This window comes from Sorex araneus, chromosome 4 (genome assembly GCF_027595985.1).
Source record: "Sorex araneus isolate mSorAra2 chromosome 4, mSorAra2.pri, whole genome shotgun sequence".
NCBI lineage: Eukaryota > Metazoa > Chordata > Mammalia > Eulipotyphla > Soricidae > Sorex > Sorex araneus.
The window spans coordinates 48,279,831-48,296,501 of record NC_073305.1 but is presented as its reverse complement, the minus strand read 5'-3'; the positions used below and the strand labels follow the sequence as shown (position 1 = coordinate 48,296,501).

General features: G+C 61.0%; 1 protein-coding gene across 1 annotated transcript in view; it reads right to left on the bottom strand.

The window, feature by feature from the left end:
• Positions 1 to 182: 182 nt before the first annotated feature.
• DNAH1 (dynein axonemal heavy chain 1) overlaps positions 183 to 16,671 on the bottom strand; it is a 61,013-nt gene continuing 44,524 nt past the window's right edge. The window contains exons 47-77 of the mRNA XM_055136674.1: positions 16,428 to 16,658; positions 15,885 to 16,081; positions 14,881 to 15,016; positions 14,548 to 14,756; positions 14,253 to 14,424; positions 13,554 to 13,745; positions 13,119 to 13,229; positions 12,321 to 12,506; positions 11,783 to 11,974; positions 10,664 to 10,831; positions 10,383 to 10,574; positions 10,117 to 10,248; positions 9,295 to 9,420; positions 8,161 to 8,280; positions 7,911 to 8,060; positions 7,576 to 7,736; positions 6,612 to 6,837; positions 6,324 to 6,519; positions 5,910 to 6,061; positions 4,980 to 5,179; positions 4,632 to 4,776; positions 4,364 to 4,522; positions 4,148 to 4,279; positions 3,750 to 3,920; positions 3,307 to 3,486; positions 3,028 to 3,204; positions 2,350 to 2,520; positions 2,087 to 2,217; positions 1,150 to 1,501; positions 510 to 741; positions 183 to 304 (exon numbers count right to left, since the gene is read on the bottom strand). Of these exons, the coding sequence (XP_054992649.1) occupies positions 183 to 304; positions 510 to 741; positions 1,150 to 1,501; positions 2,087 to 2,217; positions 2,350 to 2,520; positions 3,028 to 3,204; positions 3,307 to 3,486; positions 3,750 to 3,920; positions 4,148 to 4,279; positions 4,364 to 4,522; positions 4,632 to 4,776; positions 4,980 to 5,179; positions 5,910 to 6,061; positions 6,324 to 6,519; positions 6,612 to 6,837; positions 7,576 to 7,736; positions 7,911 to 8,060; positions 8,161 to 8,280; positions 9,295 to 9,420; positions 10,117 to 10,248; positions 10,383 to 10,574; positions 10,664 to 10,831; positions 11,783 to 11,974; positions 12,321 to 12,506; positions 13,119 to 13,229; positions 13,554 to 13,745; positions 14,253 to 14,424; positions 14,548 to 14,756; positions 14,881 to 15,016; positions 15,885 to 16,081; positions 16,428 to 16,658 (5,421 nt within the window). The remainder of the gene's footprint in view (positions 305 to 509; positions 742 to 1,149; positions 1,502 to 2,086; positions 2,218 to 2,349; positions 2,521 to 3,027; positions 3,205 to 3,306; positions 3,487 to 3,749; positions 3,921 to 4,147; positions 4,280 to 4,363; positions 4,523 to 4,631; positions 4,777 to 4,979; positions 5,180 to 5,909; positions 6,062 to 6,323; positions 6,520 to 6,611; positions 6,838 to 7,575; positions 7,737 to 7,910; positions 8,061 to 8,160; positions 8,281 to 9,294; positions 9,421 to 10,116; positions 10,249 to 10,382; positions 10,575 to 10,663; positions 10,832 to 11,782; positions 11,975 to 12,320; positions 12,507 to 13,118; positions 13,230 to 13,553; positions 13,746 to 14,252; positions 14,425 to 14,547; positions 14,757 to 14,880; positions 15,017 to 15,884; positions 16,082 to 16,427; positions 16,659 to 16,671) is intronic.

Genomic DNA, 16,671 nt, shown 5'->3' with positions numbered 1-16,671 from the left:
CCTCATCCTGTCTAGGGGACACTCCCCAGAGGGTTCAACTCTCTCCTGTTGCCTCTGGACAAGTCCATCAGGACAAAGCTGTCTCTCTACCCTCTTCTCTGTGAGCCCCGTTCTCCTGATGCAAGCAGGGGAGGCTCAACTGGACTGCTTCGAACACCACTTTAATGCCCAGCCCTCTGAGTCTAGTAGTCCAGGGCACAGATGAGGGCCACGCCACGCTTTATCCAGTGTCGCTGGGACTGGTCTGTGGGGATTTCCACTGCGATGACATAGTTGGTGGAGTGGCCTGTGGTGGATAGTGTCCCTGGAGCAGGAGAGAAGTGGGGGGTGCTCAGTTGCCAAATCAGCCTCAGGCAGGGTAAAAGCTTTGGACCCAGCAGATGCGGTTGGGAAAGGGGAGGGACCCTGAACCCGAGGAAGCCCACTTGGTGAGTGACTGGTCAAGGCTTAGACCAGCTGGTCTTGCCCTGGGTCTCTACGTGCATGGGCTTCCCACTGGAGGCTCTTACCAGCTCGGGTCAGCGTCTTATAGATGGGGCACAGGTAGAAGTTCTGGTCCTGGACGCTGCGATGGGCCACTGGCAGGAGCCAGATAACAGCCATCTCTGTATAGAGCTCTTTGGGCCGAGACTCGGCCAGCTGGAAGGCCACAGGGTCCCAGCGGGCACCTTCCAGGAACAGCCCGTAGATGTAGCACCCTTCTTGGGGCCTTGTAATCTGCGCTACTGGCATGCTCACCACCTGTGATAGGACAGATAAGCCCAGAATCTGGGTTAGGGTTTGGATCAGAAGATGGACACAAGGGGGCTAGAGCAATAGTACAGCAGCTACTTCCTGAGCACAGAGCCAGGAGTAACCCCTGAGCACTGCCAAGTGGTCCCAAAACCAAAACAAAAAAAGATGGTCACACACCCAAGAACCCTGCCTGCCTCCCATCTCTCACCAGCCATTTTAGCGGATAACCTGTACTCTGGGCTCTCCCCCCAAGATATCACTGGGGCTCATGACCTCTTCTGATCTGGTTTTCTAGATCTCTCCCTCTGGCCTGGCTCTCCTCTGTACCCCAACCCCCAGTTGAGACGTAGGTGTTCTTCCTGCCCAGGCTACTCCCCAGCCCAGTACCTGACCTGGCCCTAGCTGTTCCCAGACCTTAAAATCAAAGGAGATGGTGTCAATGGAAATGACATTTTTGCGAGCAAAATTCTGCAGTGTGCCTGTCAGGAAAGCCTGGGGGAAGAAGAAGCCACTGATCCAGAAGACAGCCGGGATGCCTCCCTGGATCCAGGAATTCAAGAAGTCTAGGCGCTGAAGCAGGTCCATGACCCAAGAGGAAAGAGGCTTCAGTGATGGGTAGGCTTTGGCCTTCCAGAGCTCAGGCACACTGTTGTTGTACAGGCTGGCTGCCATCAGCTCCAGCTCCAACGACATCACCACCAGCCCCTTGAGGGCCTTGAGCAAGTCTTGCAGTGACTGGGAGATCACCTGTAGCAGCCGGTTGTACCTGCGGAGTCAGAGGCAAGGGATCTAGCAGTGGGGCTCAGTCTGCACCCACACCCCTCTGGTTGTAGGCTGGAACCAGAGAAGCAATGACAGCAGGTTGAGAACACAGGCTGTTCGTGTGTGCAGCCTGGGCACCAATCCCAGCTCAAGCCCTTAGCACATATATGACCCTGGCTAGGTCACTTAAAACACCTTGACTCTAGTGCCAGAATTTGTATTAATTAAGCCACATACAAGTGAGAACCACGGAAAGTGTGTGCTAATGTCAACAAGTTTTTCTGGTTTTTTTTTTTTCTTGTCTGTGAAATGGCAATAGTGAAAGTGTTCTGAAAGGATTTTTTTTAATTTTATTTTTGGGATAAAATGATGCTCAGCAATTTCTCCTGGCAGTGCTTGTAGGAGCATATTGGATATCGGGGAACCAACCTGGGTCGGCCGTGTGCAAGGCAAACACCCTACCCGCTGTTCTTTCACTCCACCCCTGAGGATGGATTTGTAACAGGGTGGCACCTGACCCATGGCAACTTGCTACCATTTCCTGCAGCCTGGTGGCCTGCCAACTCCATGGGGGGTGGCAGGGGATTACCGGATGACCTCTTGGACTAGCACCGTGTTCATGGACTCCTCATATAGCACTGGGTACTTGGCCATCACAAACTGCAAGTTGATGGGTTCGGGGATCTTGAGCAAAATGTTCTGGGCTACATCCTGTACTACCTATGGAGACAAAGGCAGGCTGGGGGTCAGGGCCAGCCCCCTGCTCCCCTTTGGGCTGCCACATGCATGGAATTCCTGCCCACAGGGTAGCAGGCACTTCCACCTGGGGCTCCTACCCCTGCTGCTGCCCACCTCCTCTTGGTCCTGGCTGCCCACTGAGGAAGACTTTGGTTGCAGCTGGATGATGGCACCAAAAAGAGCAAAAGTCTCATTCTGGGCGAAGGTGATGTTGGCGTTGTCATGGAGACCAAAGATCTCAGGCATGTCGTTGAGTGGGAGACCTTTGATGTAGGAGAGGTAGCCCTGGAAGTAGGGGGCCACGAGTGAATCCCTGCCTTGCATGTCCCCCCATCTGGCCAGAAGCCCTCCAGTTGGACATCCCCCCGTCCACAGCTCACGTGCCTCCCTCCCAGCCCCTTCTCCAGTGCCCGGCGTCCTGCGTCTCACTCAGCTTCTCTCTGTGGCCTGCAGGCCTGCTGCCTCCCACCCCCATCCCTGAAGCAGCATTTCCTTATAGAGCCCCACAACCGGAGAGTGATACTCCAGGTTAGAGACTGAGTCCAGGGCAGGGACAGGGTCTGCCCCTCCCCATGTCTCTGGGGGACGTGTGGAAGTCGGCGAACACCCAACTGTGGCTCTCACTTTATGTGGCTTAATGAACACAAACTGTGGCGCCAGGGTCAACATGTTTTAAGTGTTTTAAGCTCCTTGTCTAACGACAGGGAGCTACTGGAGGGCGAGGACGAGCTCCTGTCCCCACGGTACCCCCAGAAGCCAGCCTGCACAGAGTCTGCCTGCGGCGGTGCTCACGTTGAGGTCGTAGGTGGGTTGGATCTGGTGGTAGACCCCCGAGGCGCTGTAGGTGTGCTCGGGGAAGAGCACCAGGGGACTGTAGAAGTCTTCCAGGATGTTCATGATGCAGCGGCGGTCCCAGTCGTCCGTGACTCGGCCCCCGTAGTTGATCTCCCCCGCCGTGTACTTGAGAACCTGTGTGTGTGGGGGTGGGGGCTGAGTGGGTGACGGGGCGCCCCATACCCCCTCCCACAGCCCCTTCAGTCCCCCACTGCCCCACCGTCTGTGCCCGCCCACCTTGTAGGGAATGCTGTCGTACTCGTCCAGGAACATCTTGAGCTGGCTGATGCAGATGCGCAAATCCCCGTCCGTGAACTCATAGGGGATGTTGAAGCCCAAAGGCCCAAACTTGCGGCGCTCCAGCACGTTCCCGTGGAAGAGGCACAGAGATAGCAGCAGGGACTTGAACTCCAGCGTCTGGGGATGGGCGGGGCGAGGCTGGGTGAGGGGCGGGGCGCGCAGGGGCGGGGCCTGGGGCAGGGAAGGGCGGGGTCTGGGGCGGGGTGAATGGTGTGAGACGGGGCAGGACTAGGGGAGGGGGCGGAGTCTGGGTCCTGGGGCGGGGCGAGGGCAGGGGCGGAGTCTGAGTCCTGGGGCGGGGCGAGGGCAGGGGCGGAGTCTGAGTCCTGGGGCGGGGCGAGGGCAGGGGCGGGGCCTGGGGCACTGGGGCGGGGCCTCACCTTGTGACAGGAGTTGAGGAAGTCGTCGCTGAGGCTGCTGTAGGACTTGAGCAGGTTGGCCTTGACGCCACGCGGCGGCTCGATAGTCATCTTGGAGCTGTTCTGCAGGATGGTCACTGGGAATTTGTTGCTAGGCAGACTAGTGAGCCACAGGCGGAAGTCCCGGTGCACCTGGGGGGCCGCGCCCCAGGTGAGCTCGAGACTCATACCTGGTGGTCATCCCGACCCTGGCCCTCAATCTTAGGCCACTCCAGGCTGCAGAGGTCCTTGGCGAAGAACAGGGGCTTTGGCAAATCCCAGCGTCCCTCATGTGCGGGTCTGGGGCTGGTAACTGGGGGCGGGTGGGCTCGCTTGAGGAGGGGCTGAGTCAGCGGTCAGGGGTGGGCAGGGACAGGCACCTTGTCAGGATTGATGTGCTCGATGAGGCGCTCTAGCGCTGGCATCCAGCTGGGTGCCAGGTGGCAGTTCTGGAAGAAGACCCACTTGCCCCTCTCTATGGAACTGCGCATCATGGCTTCTGCACGAGGTCCCTTTGGAGACAGGGGGCTGAGTGGCAGAGGGGCTGCTAGCCTGCCCCTACCATCCCCCTCCTTCATAACCTGGCCCGCCCCTACCTGGCCCTGGCCCAGGGAGATGGCAGAGAGCTTCTTGGAGAACTTCATCTCTTCAGCGAACTTGTAGAGGTCAGCGGCGGGGTCAGTGCCCGGAGACAGCACAAAGATGAGGGGTGTGGCGGCGTTGGAGTCTTTGAACACCACCGACAGGTTGGCAGTCTGTGGGGCAGGAGGAGAAGCTGGAGCCAGCTGGAGCATCCAGAGAGGGGCGGGGGGCTCTGTGCAGGGTCCTGCAGCCTCCCCCATCCTGGGGCAGCCCCGCACTTGCTTGTGGCTCAATGAAGCGTGGCTCCAGGTTGGAGGACACAAAGTCCTGCATGGCATTGGTAACCTTGTCCCCACGCAGGCAGCGGAGCACCAGCAGCTTCTGGAACTGGTCCAGGTACTGGTCCCAGATACCAGGCAGAGGCTCCCTGCAACAGTGCCCACATTGTCCCTGTAGGGAGCCCTGGCCAAAGGGATCTGCTGACTGGATAGCAGGGACAGGGACAGGGGAGAGGCCCAGGGCATATGTGCCCGGGGCCACAGCAGAGTGTGGGGGACCCCATGGGAAAGCTCAGAGAAGGCCCTGGAGGAAGGTTTCTGCGTGCTCACCCCCTCGGTGGGCTCAGCTCACCGGTGGGGCTCAGGGCTGTCAAAGATGACCTGGAACTCTGAGAGGTGCTTCACGAAGTCGGTGGAGAGTGAGGCGAAGGTTGGCAGGTTGGAGAGGGCCACGATGTCACGCCAGTTTCTGTCCGACAGCCAGCTCGGGGCGGGGTTCTCCATCGCATCATCCTGGATGGGGCCCCCGGACAGCAGGTAGCGCCACTCATTCTGATGGGGAGGTGGGGAGGGGGGATCAGTGCCAGGCACATCTTCCAGCACCCCGCCCTCACCCAGAGCACCAAATTGCTTGGGGAGTGGCCAGTGGGCAGGCCAGGAACAGTGCCCCTTCTCTGCTTGTCCTCAGCAGGATGCCCTTGTGCAAAGCATTTTCCTCCCTGAGCCCCAGTTTTCTTACTTCAAGAGGAGGAAGAATGAGAGCTCTGCTTCCTGGGGAAGGGGGTGGGGGAGTACTGACTGACTGCCTGCAGAGCTGATGTCACCCTGCCCTGGGCAGCACCGGAGAGCGTGGGACACAGAGGCATGCGCACGGCAGGCACTGACCATCGGCTCCCCTAGCCCGGGTCTCCCAGAGGCCTGTGCTCCCAGTCAACCAGGATCTCTTGGCAGCTTTTCTTTGTTTCATTTGGTTTGGGTTCTCTGCCCACACCCAGTGCTGCTCTGGGGCTGTCTCCAAGCAGCCAGCTCTGTGCTCAGGGGAACCGTGTGCTACCAGGAGATGACCCCAGGTTGGCCACCTGCAAGGTGAGCGCTTTGCCCGCTGCCCTCTGCCTGGCCCCTTTCCAGCTGGGACCATGCTTCCTGTGGCCTCTGCATCTGCCCTGGCTGTGCCCTCGTGCCTGGCCTTCCCTTTCCTTATAGCCCATCCCCCCTGCTGTGGGGCAGCTCCCTGGTGCTTGGCCCAGACCTCAGTCCCCCCAGAGCCTCTTGGTGCGGGCACCTTGTTAATCTTGCCCTCGTTCATCATGATGCGGACGCAAAGCAAGAAAGCAAACATCAGCTTGTGCTTCTCAAAGAGGCTGCGGCAGACGTTGCTGTACAGGCTGAAGGTCAGGTAGCGGTTGATGTTGGCGATGCGCTTCTTCAGGTTTTCTGGGGGCAGGAGTGGGGAGAAGTGGGCAAGGCGAGAGCCCCAGGCCCAAGGCAGCCAACTCCCCACCACACCATCCCACCAGCAGCAATCTGAGTCCCAGTGGAGGGACCCTGAGAAGGGATGGGAGAGGCTGAGATCTGATGCGGGACCGTATGCCTGTGAACCTGGTATGAGTGTCCAAGTGTGTGTCCACAAGTGCAGTGTGCCCAGGGGCGGCCCCTGGTGCCAGGGAGGAGCCACAGGCACGGGAGCCAGGTCTACCTGCCCTCTCGGAGTTGGCGATGCCTGAGAGGAAGATGTTGAGAAACCACTCGAGGGAGTACTGGTACATGGGGTCCACGTTGGCCAGGTCAGACACACAGAAGAAGAGAATCTGGGTGCGGACGGCCACAGGGATGTACTCCATGCGTGTGAGGTCGATGTCCTTCTCGGTCTGCTCCGCGATCCTGACTTTGGACTGGGGATGCAAAGGAACATGGAAAAAGGCAGGAAGTGGGGATCGGGGCCAGGTGGACAGGGAGGAGCAGGAGGAGGCCCCGAGGTGCCCACCTGGATTTCAGCGGCTTTCGCCTTGGAAGCCTCGAGCACTTTGATAAGCTCCATGTCGTCCACAGGGTTGCCCTCGGAGGAGCTGAGCCGCAGCAGGATCTGGTCCTCGATGTCCTTCAGCTCCTGTCGCATCTTGGCGTTGCTGACGATGAGCTGGTTCTTGGCTTCCTCTAGGTCAGGTCGCTCCTCAGCCACCACCTGGCCCAACAGCTGGTCCTCCAGGCCACTGCCAGGGGCAGGAGGCATCACACCAGGGACGCTGGAGCCCCTTGTCCCTGGGGTCCTGGCTTGGCTCAGGGTCAGTCCTCAGGGAGAGCCGGGTGGCGTCCCCAGGGTTACAGCGGGGCTGTACAACTGGGTGTGTGTGCTCTGGGCTCTCTAGGACACTCCCTCTCTGTGTTAGGGGGATGGGAAAAGGCCTGACTACAGTGATTCCCTGCCCTCTGGTGTGGGGGAGGGGGCTGTGGGCTCTGGTAGGTGGCCCTCAAAGGCTGTAAGCAGGGTTCAGAGCAACCATGCAGGGGGTCAGGGCTGGGTATGGGCAGCCAGAGAGGCCCCAAGGTGGGGCTCCAGGACAGTTGAGGGGCTGAGAAAGGGCTACACAGCAGGGCTCAGGGGGAAGGTCCTAGAGGGGATCAGGATGGGTTGGGGGTTCTCGGACATGGTGGACATGGTGGCACTTGAGAGCTGGTGAGACAGTACAGCATGTCAGGCACTTGACTTGCATGCAGCTGACCCAATTCAATCCCTGGCATCCCATATGCTCCCCCCAGGAGTAACCCCCCAGAGCTCAGAGGCAGGAATAAGCCCTGAGCACCACTGGGTGCGCCCCTCCCCCAAAGCAAACAATGAACAAAGAAATGGCAGCAACTAAGAGGAGCTGTGGGAGGCTGGAGGGGCCTGCCTGGGTGGCAGCTGGGAAACTTGGGCTGGGCGGGAGGCCTCCTCGGGGCCAGAAGCTGACCTGGGTGAGAGGGTGAAGTTGATGATGGTGAGCTTGGTGAAGACCTCGGGCGTGTAGTGCGGGTTGGGCAGCTTGGTGGTGATGTACATCCTGAAGTCCTCGTGGTAGGGGATCACCGTGTCCCCCAGCTTCATCACCGTGTTCCCCTGCTGCTTGTAAGTCTGTGATGGGGAAGGGGGGAGGAGGCTTCACCATGGCTAAGCCCCGCTCCAGCTCCTCACACTCCCCAGGCATTGGGACGGTGGCTGGCCACCCAGAGCCCCCCGCCCCCGCCCCCCCGCAGGGGAGGGAAGAGGTGGTCTCTCCCGGGCCCTCACCCCTCCCTGCAGGCCCACCTGCTTGAGCAGCACCGGCTCCAGGGCCGGGTCCAGCTCTTCGCCCACATTCTCCAGAAGGCAGGGCTTGCCAAAGCGGATGGCATTCTCCAAGCTGCGCAGGAAGTCTCGGTCACTCAGCTTGAACACGTCCAGCCCGCTGTCCCTCTCCTGCGGGAGTGGGGCAGGTGGGGGTTGAGGGTGAGGGTGGCCTGAGGCTCAGCACCTCCCATCAGGAGTGCCCGGGGTGGTGGTGGCAGGCGAGGCTCACCAAGTTCTTGATCCATTTGTTGGCCTGACCCTGAGGGTCAATGAAGTGAGTCCAGCGCTGGGAGAACTGGCTGATGACCCCGTTCTCCACGGAGAGGGTGTCATTCGGGAGGCCGGCGATCTGCGGGGCAGGGCAGGGCAGGGCTGGGGTGTCAGCGACCCCAATCTGACTTCAACCTAACCCTCCTCCTCCTCCTTCCTCCTTCCTGCACCCCCTGGAAATGGAAGATGGGACTCAAGCATCAGTGTGGGGAAAGCCCCTGATGCCAGGACCCTGTGTCTCTCTCCAGCTCTGAGTCGGGCGTCCACACCCTTTGTGGCCTTCTGGGCCTCTTGCCTCAGCCCCTCCTCCTGTTCGCCTATTCTCTGAGTTCCCTGGGCCAGTTCTGCCTGTCTTTCAGGGTCCAGCTCAAGACTTCCTTTTGAGAGCCTTTGAAGGAGAGTGTGACCCCCATACAACAGTGCTCGAGATAGTCCTATCTTAGTGCTCAGGGGAACATGTGGTGATGTCAATAAAACCCAGGACTCCTGCATATGAAGTGTGTGCTCCAGCCCCCAGAGAACCTTTCTTTTACTTTTTGGCTTTTTTTGGGGTCACAACCGGCGATGCTCAGTGGTTACTTCTGACTCTGCACTCAGGAATTACTCCTGGCAGTGCTCGGGGGACCATAAGGGATGCTGGGAATCGAACCTGAGTCGGCTGCGTGCAAGGCAAATGCCCTACCTGCTGTACTATCACTCCAGCCCCCCAGAGAGCCTTTCTTTTTTTTGCTTTTTTGGGTCACACCCAGCAATGCACAGGGGTCACTTCTGGATCATGCACTCAGGAATTACTCCTGGCGGTGCTCAGGGGGCCATATGGGATGCTGGGATTCGAACCTGGGTTGGCCGCCTGCAAGGTGATAGTGCAGCGGACGCCCTATCCGCTGCACTATCACTCCAGCCCTCACAGAGAGCCTTTCTGGACCCTCACTTGGGACTCTGCTCCCCTGCACTCCCACAAACACCTCAGCCTCTGCCACATCGTAGCTCTCCCTTTTCCTGCCCCCTCCCCGTGGATCAGGGGAGCCTCACTGGGCAGACCCAGGAAAGAGGCGGAGAGGAGGCCTGGCCTGGCCCCTCCCAGGGTACGAACCTGCCACGAGCGGATCTTCACGGGGTTCCCCAGCGTCCCGATCAGCGTGGGCTCCTCACTGTGGGGGACTTTGTAGACATTGAGCTGCTGGACCCAGCTCTCAAAGAGCACCGTGCGGTAATGGCCCTGTGGGGAGACCCGGCTCAGGCCGCCCTGCCAGCGTGGGGACCCTTCCCCCACCCATGGTCAGGCAGTGGGCACAGGAGGCGGGCATCTGCGCTCTCGTGCCGCTTTGCTATTTTTCAGGTTTATTATTTGGGGGGAAGTTCTCCCCAGGAGCACTCCTAGGGGGCCACTCCTGGTGGTTCTCGGCCAACTGGACCAGCGGTTCAGTGAGAGGGCCTGGAGGGTGTGATGCTGTTTGGGTCCTGTGGTGCCAGGAGCCATCCTGGTGATGCATGGGGGCCTCTAGGACTGTACCCAGCAAGGCTCAAGGGAGCACATGTGGTGCCAAGGGACCGAATCACAGTTGGCCACGTGCAGGGCATACACCCCAACCCCCGCCCTGTCTCCTTGACCCCCTTGATGCCGCCTGAGTCACGTCCTTAGCTTCTGTACTCTGTGGAAGTGGGTGATGGGGAGTGCTTGCTGCCGTGCGGTGGGGACGGGAGGCACACTGCAGACACCCAAGCGGACACACCTGTCCTGCTGGGTGGCAGCATTTCAGGGGGCTCTTCTGTGCACCTCCCTATCCCTGTGTCTGGAACTGCTCCTGGCCCAGAGGCGGTGCCTGGCCAGTACTGGCTGACCGGATAAGCAAGACAGCGCCGCCCCCTGGCTGCCTCTTGCAGGGCAGGCTCCACAGGACCAGCTGCTCCTCACCGTGAACGGGCCCAGGTAAGCCACGAAGCCCGAGGCCACCAGCACGTTGCCCGTGATGTTGTTCAGCATGTCCTCCAGGTTCTCCACGGTCTCCTTCCAGCGCACCTTCTCATCCGACAGGCCGTTGATAAGCTGCAGAGGCAGCCCAGGCGGGGTTGTTGGGGGGTCTTGGGGAAGCTGCTAGGAAATGGGGAGGACAGCAAACGGGACCCACCCACCACCCAGACCCACCCGCCCCATGGCACACCCCTGAGCGGGACACGCACCTTGTCGGAACGTCCCAGCCGCTGCTCACACTGTTCGCATTTCTGCTCCAGCTCTTCTTTCTTGGCGATGCATTCACGGTACTTGGCCTGTAGCGTGAAGATGCCACTCTCCACCTCCTGCAGGCGCGTCTTCGCCTCCTCCAGGATCTTCTGCGTCAATTCCAGGTCTTCCTGGGCTTCCGCCAGGGCTTGCTGTGGCCAGAGGGCACAGTGTCAGCTTGCCCAGGGCTCCGGGGAGCCTGGGTTCCCCTCGGGACTCCCCAGCCACGCCCAGTCCTCACCCGCTTGGGCTCCACGGCCTTGGCCACAAAATGGTACTTGTGCATGGCGCGCACCCACTGGCAGATGGACGTGCAGGCTTTGGACACCTTGGCGATGGCGGCTGGCTGGAACTCGTCGTTGTCGATGTATGGCTGGATGGCTTTGATCACCGCCTCCCCTATATTGTCCTGGGCAGGGGAGCCACGGGCTCAGGGGCCTGCTTCAGGGAGCATGGGGGGGGGCTCTGAGGGAAACCCCGATGCTGTCTTGGCCCCAGCCCTTAGGAAAGACCAGTCAGCAAAGGAGTCCGTGTCCCCCGAGTTCAGCTAGGACCGCCGGAGATCTCTGTCCTCAGGAGCTGGACATCAGGCAGTCTGCTCTCGGCACCAGCCCAGAGACAAGGCTGCAACCGCTGGGGCACAAACAGTGGTTCCTGCACCCAGCCAGGCCAATGCTGGAGAGTAATCATCCCAACCCGGGGCGTTTACCACACCACGAAGCCCAGCAGTGCAGGCCCGTCCAGGCAGCTGCTTTGACCGTGAGCTCCCAGAGGTCTGAGCTGGGGCCTGAGGCTCCCAAGCACTGCTGGGAGCTTATTACACCTGTGGAGGGGAAGCTCATGGGTGCTGGGGTTGGAAGCTCAGAGACGGTCGTCACTTCCACCCTCCTGGAAGTGCCGAGTCTAACAGACACGTGATAGGGTGTGTGTGTGTGTGAGTGTGTGTGTGTGTGTGTGTGTGTGTGTGTGTGTGTGTTTTGGGGGTGCGGGTGCCAAGTGTGACGGGCACCCTGGTCAGTTTCTGAGCTGAAGGTGTGGGCTCGAGGGCTGACTTAAACAGGAAGCAGCGACCCCACCAGAGGCCCAGACAGACAGGCAGGTGGGACACCTATGCCCAAGGGGAAACTGAGGGTCCAGTCCACTGGGAAGGGTGAAGAATTCAGTTTTGGCCCGTGCATGTGAGGCCCTTAGGCTGCAGAGCTTAGAAGTGACTGTGGGCATGGTGCCCGGCTGGGCCTAAGCTCTTCCAGCCCCCTGTAGCGGGGTCTCCTCTCAACCTTTTCCCTGCACAACCCCTTAGGCGGGAGGCGGGAGACAGGGCCATTGCTGGGGTGGGGCGGGGCCCCTCCCTGGCCCTCACCTTGTCAAACTTGAAGAGGCTCTCGAGGAAGCGGCCCGGGTCCTGCAGCAGCCCCTTGCCGGGCTCCCAGTAGTCATCCACCTTGGTGCCAGGCTTCTCCCCGGGGACTTTCTTGGGCTTGATGCCCTTCATGATGCACACAGCTTCGATGACCAGCTTCACGCCCGGGGGCGGCCGCTGCATGGCGCGTACCTGGGAGCCAAGAGTGGGTGCAGGGAGGTCCAGCACCCCGGGCATCACCCCAGCAGGGGTCCCAACGGCCAAGTCCTTCCCTCATACTCAAAGGGCACCCTGAAGGCCTTCTGAGGTTCCCCCACGTACCTGCAAACCCTGGATTGACTCCCTCCCCTGCGACTGAGCCCCTGGGTCTGCGTGGGCCTAGGGGACTGGCAGAGGAGGTGTGGACAGGAGCCCAAGGGCTGCCTTCCCGGCTCAGAGCCTGGGCCCACCCAAGAAGGGGAGGTTGGGGGTCAGGACCAAAGAGGCTCTGGGAAGGGGCGTGAGGGGGCGTCTGGGGCCTTCCTGGCCACCCACCCACCTCGGTCACGTCATTCTTGTTGAGGTTGCGTAGACTGGCCAGGGCTGCGTCCAGGGCGGGCAGCGCCTCATCCAGGTCCTTCTGGGCATCGTCGGCGATAGCTTGCGCCTTCTTAGCCTTCTCGTTGGCCTTGTTCTCCTCTGCCTGCACTGATTTCCGGGTCTCCTCGGCGAGGGCTGTGTCATCCTGGGAAGCAGAGATAGGGAGGGCCCCGCTGGGGGCTGAGGCCAGAGGCAGGCGTGCCCTCCCTCCCTCCCTCCCCTTCCCTTGTCTGCAGCTCAGCCCCCCAGTGAGGGGTGGGATGCCTCGTTCTCTAAGAGCCGCCCCCGCAACCTGGTGGGGCCTCATCACTGCCCCACGGCATGCTCCTTCCACCTGCTGAGGAAAGTTCTAGCACCCTAACTTTGCAGAGCGGAAACCCCACTTCTACCAGGAAGCTGCCATCAGCCACCTGCCCATCTCCACATCCGCCCTGAGGACTGGCCCGGGATGCAGGGCTCTCACGCTGGATGCACAGTGCTCCAGGGAGCTCAGGCCGATCCCGGCACTTGGTCCACTCTGTGATGATCAGATTCGGGTCCCTCTTGCCCCCCCTTGTGTCCCAGGACAGTGGCTGGTACCATTCGGGCTCTGACCAAGATCTTGTTGAATACACATATGCCCATAGGGTGAAGAGACCAGGTCTGGAGGGCTAAGCGACCTGCAGGGCCACCCCCATGGCTGCACAGGGAGGCCCAGCACCCCCAGAGCAGCACCCCAGGCACAGCTCCTGGGCCAGGGCGGGCTGGTCAGCTCCACCTTGATCTGCTCCATGGTGATCATGGTGTCCTTGGCGGCCTCTTCCAGCAGGGGGCGCATGATCTCCAGCTCCTCCTGCATCTTGGCCACATCCTCTGCAGTACGAAGCAGCTGGAGGAGGGGGAGGGGGAGAGGGGACGCAGAGAAGAGATGGGGTGTGATGGGCACTAGAAAGAGTGATGAGAGTTTGACAGGTAGGGGGCTGGGTAAATGAACTGAAGGGTCTCCCTCCTTGCTGAGGGACTGGGTGGCTCCCGAGCCCTGGCGTGTATACCCAGGGAAGGGAGCTGTTCCCTAGGAACCTATGGGTGACCTGCTTCTGGTTGTCCCTGGTGGGCAGCGTTGGCTCTTTGGGGGAGGGAGGGAGGCCCCCCGTCCAAACCCCTGTTGGCATTTGCTAATCTGGTCAGGCTTGGGTGGGCGCCAAACGCCCACCTTGTCCAGGCCACTCTTCATGCGGTGCTTGGCGGTTTTCAGTTCTTGTTTCTTCTGCCCAATGAGGACCGAGAAAATATTCAGCAGCTCCAGGTAGCTCTTGGGCGTCACATAGTTGTGGCGGGCTAGCTCGGCCAGGTACTCACCACACTTCTTGGCCACCGACTGGTGGATGAACACGCAGACCTGAGTCTGGGGCGAGAGTCAAGGCGGAAGTGGGCTACCCACCGAGCGGCTGGGCCCAGACTCGGCTCTGCAAGTCAGGGCTTGCTCGGACGAGCCCACACAGGGCAGGCTCCCAGCTCTCTGCTCATGTCCTGATCATGAGTCCCTGAGACTGGGGGCCGGGGGGCAGGGCCTCGGCCAGCTTTCCCCTAGCTCTTGGATCGCCAGCGATTGACCATCATTCTCCCAGGCCCAACCAGTGAGTCCAGCCCCTCCCTCAGAGGCCGAGGGTTTCCCCAGCCTTGTTGAATAGGGCAGAAGAGACAGTGGCAGGGACAGCACGCCCAGTTCCGCACTGCTCTGACAACCCGGAGGTACTTCCACGATGCAAATGGAGAAGATGAGGCTGGGGGGGAGGAATGGTTGCCCGAAGACGCTCCTGTGCAGTGGCTGTGGGACTCTCCCCCAGGTCTCAGTGACCCCAAGTCCTCACCTTACCCCCACCCCGGGCTTGCGCCTGACCCAGACACCTACCATTCCTTTAATTAACATTGTGTTGGCCTCCAGCTCCGGGATCTCATTCAGGGACATGGAAGCCACCGAGTTCAGGGCATCTGTCGGCCACTCGTTAAACCAGTCAATGGTGCAACAGTTGACCAGGGAGGGGAACTGCCGCAGGCGGGCTCGGAAGACCTCTCCGATGGGGCTGGCGGGCAGACGGAATAAGGTTCCGAGAGCCCGGCTGACCCCCGGGGGCCCGGGGCCCTTCCACAGCCCTGTGGCACGGGAGCCCCGTGTGGCCCTGCTCACACCCCGGCGGTAGTCCTACCTCATGCACAACACCAGGTGGATGTTGCTGCGCACGCGGCTGGTGTAGGCGGCCATGAGGTTGGCCTTGGTGGGCTGCAGGCCCTGCTCCTGGACGATGGGCCGCATGGTGTTGACGATCTGTTCCTGCTCGTCTAAGGAGTAGAGGTTGGGAATGTCCCCCGAGTTCAGGATGTTGTTGATGTCCTCCAGGAAGGACTCATTTTTGATCTGGGAAGGAGGAGGGGAGCGAGCTGAGTGGTGCTGAAGGGCCCCCTCATGGATGCCCACTCTGGGCGGGCGGCCGAGGTTGCCCCCTGCCCCCGGCTCTGCCCGCCGAGTGAGGTGGGGGCACCTGGGTGTCCACGAACAGGAAGGTGAGGGGCATGTTGTGCAGGCCAGCCTTCAGCAAGACCTTCTTGATGTCTTCACGCCACTCGGCCATGCCGTAGTTCTTGGAGAGTTCAATCTGGAAGCACTCGTACTCTGCCCTGAGGACAGGGGTGTGGGTGGCAGCTGCAGGGTGCCCTCACCCTCCCCACCCCCAAGCCCAGCTGTCTGGCCTCTTCTGACCCTCCTGCAACGCTTTCTTTGTGTTTTTTTTTTGGGGGGGTCACACCCGGCAATGCACAGGGGTTACTCCTGGCTCTGCACTCAGGAATTACTTCTGGCGGTGCTCCGAGGACCATACGGGATGCTGGGAATCAAACCTGGGTTGGTTGCGTGCAAGGCAAACGCCCTACCCGCTGTGCTATCCCCTGGTGACCCTCCTGAGTGACCTTCCAGGCCCTCTTGCTCTCTTGCCTCCTGCCCTGCGCCCAAGCCATTCTCTCTGTAATGTGTTTCCCTTCCGTTCTCCGTTCTCCAAGCTCCATTCTTGTTTGTGTGTGTGTAGGGGGGAGGATGGGGGGGGTCTTGCGTCACACCCAGCTCTGCTGAAGGCTTACTCCTAGCTCTGTGCTCAGGGGACCAAATACAGTGCCAAGGATTGAACCTGGGATGACCACATGCAAAACCAGTGCCTTGACCCCCGGACTCTGTTTTGGAGCCACATGTGGTGGTGCTCAGGGATGACTCCAGACTCTGCTCAGGAATCAGTCAGCAGGGCTGGGGGGACCATATGGGGTCCTGGGAGGATTCGAATCTGGGTCATGTGCAGGGAAGCGGCCCACCTATTCTGCCATCCCCGCCCCCCAGCTCTAATTCTGAGAGCAGCCCCACGCCCTCCTCCTCTAAGATCCCTCCTGCACCCCGTCCTCAGCACTGCCGACTGCTTCCGGCCTCTCCCTGGGGCCAGAACCGGTTCCTGTCCTTCCAGAAGCCCCCGAGCCCAGAGGAACCCATCCTCGGGGGGCTCACATGTGTGTGGCGAGCCGGGTGAGGGAGCTGCGGCCGCTGCCCCCCACGCCCAGCAGCAGCGCGTTGCCCAGAGCCTGGCGCAGCGTGCGGCTGATGCGGCACACGTGGCTCATGGCGTCCATGAAGAGGACCAGCTTCAGCTTGGCCGTGTTGATCTGATTGTAGTCCTCGATGTACTCCTCGAGCACCTGCATCATCTGGGGGCCGGGCGTGGGGTCAGGAGAGCCAGGGAGGGTCCCTCAGTCCCCGGGCCCTGGGGCCACCCCGCTGCTGCTCCTCAGCTCACGGTGGGTGCCGGGCACAGGAAGCCGGGTCGGCCCACACAAGACTGTGGGACCCGGGCAGTTCTGTCCTGTGGGCCCCTCTGGGGCGTGTCCCCACATCTCAGCCGTCCATTCACCAAGGGCTGCTTGGCCAAGCCAGGGAACGGGGCCCCAGGCCCCTGACGGCTGTCGGAGGAGCAGGCCGGGCTGCTCACATGCGTGTGGCTGCCACGGAGGGGCGGGGACCCCACCCCGGGAGAGCAGGAACCAGCCTCTTCACCTTTGTCTCGTCGGTGATGAGCTCGTACGTCTTGACGTCACTGCCCGGCGACATGAAGTCCCCGTAGAGGATGGGCTGGATGGGGCAGACCTCCTCAAAGGTCACCTTCCAGCGCTCCATGCACGACTCCAGGAGCTTGTCAAACCAGCTGCGGTCTTCGTCGTCCACCAGGCGGTCACGGAACACGCGGCAGGACTCGTGGTACCACAGCCGCAGCAGCTGCACCTTGTCCTGCGGCTCCCAG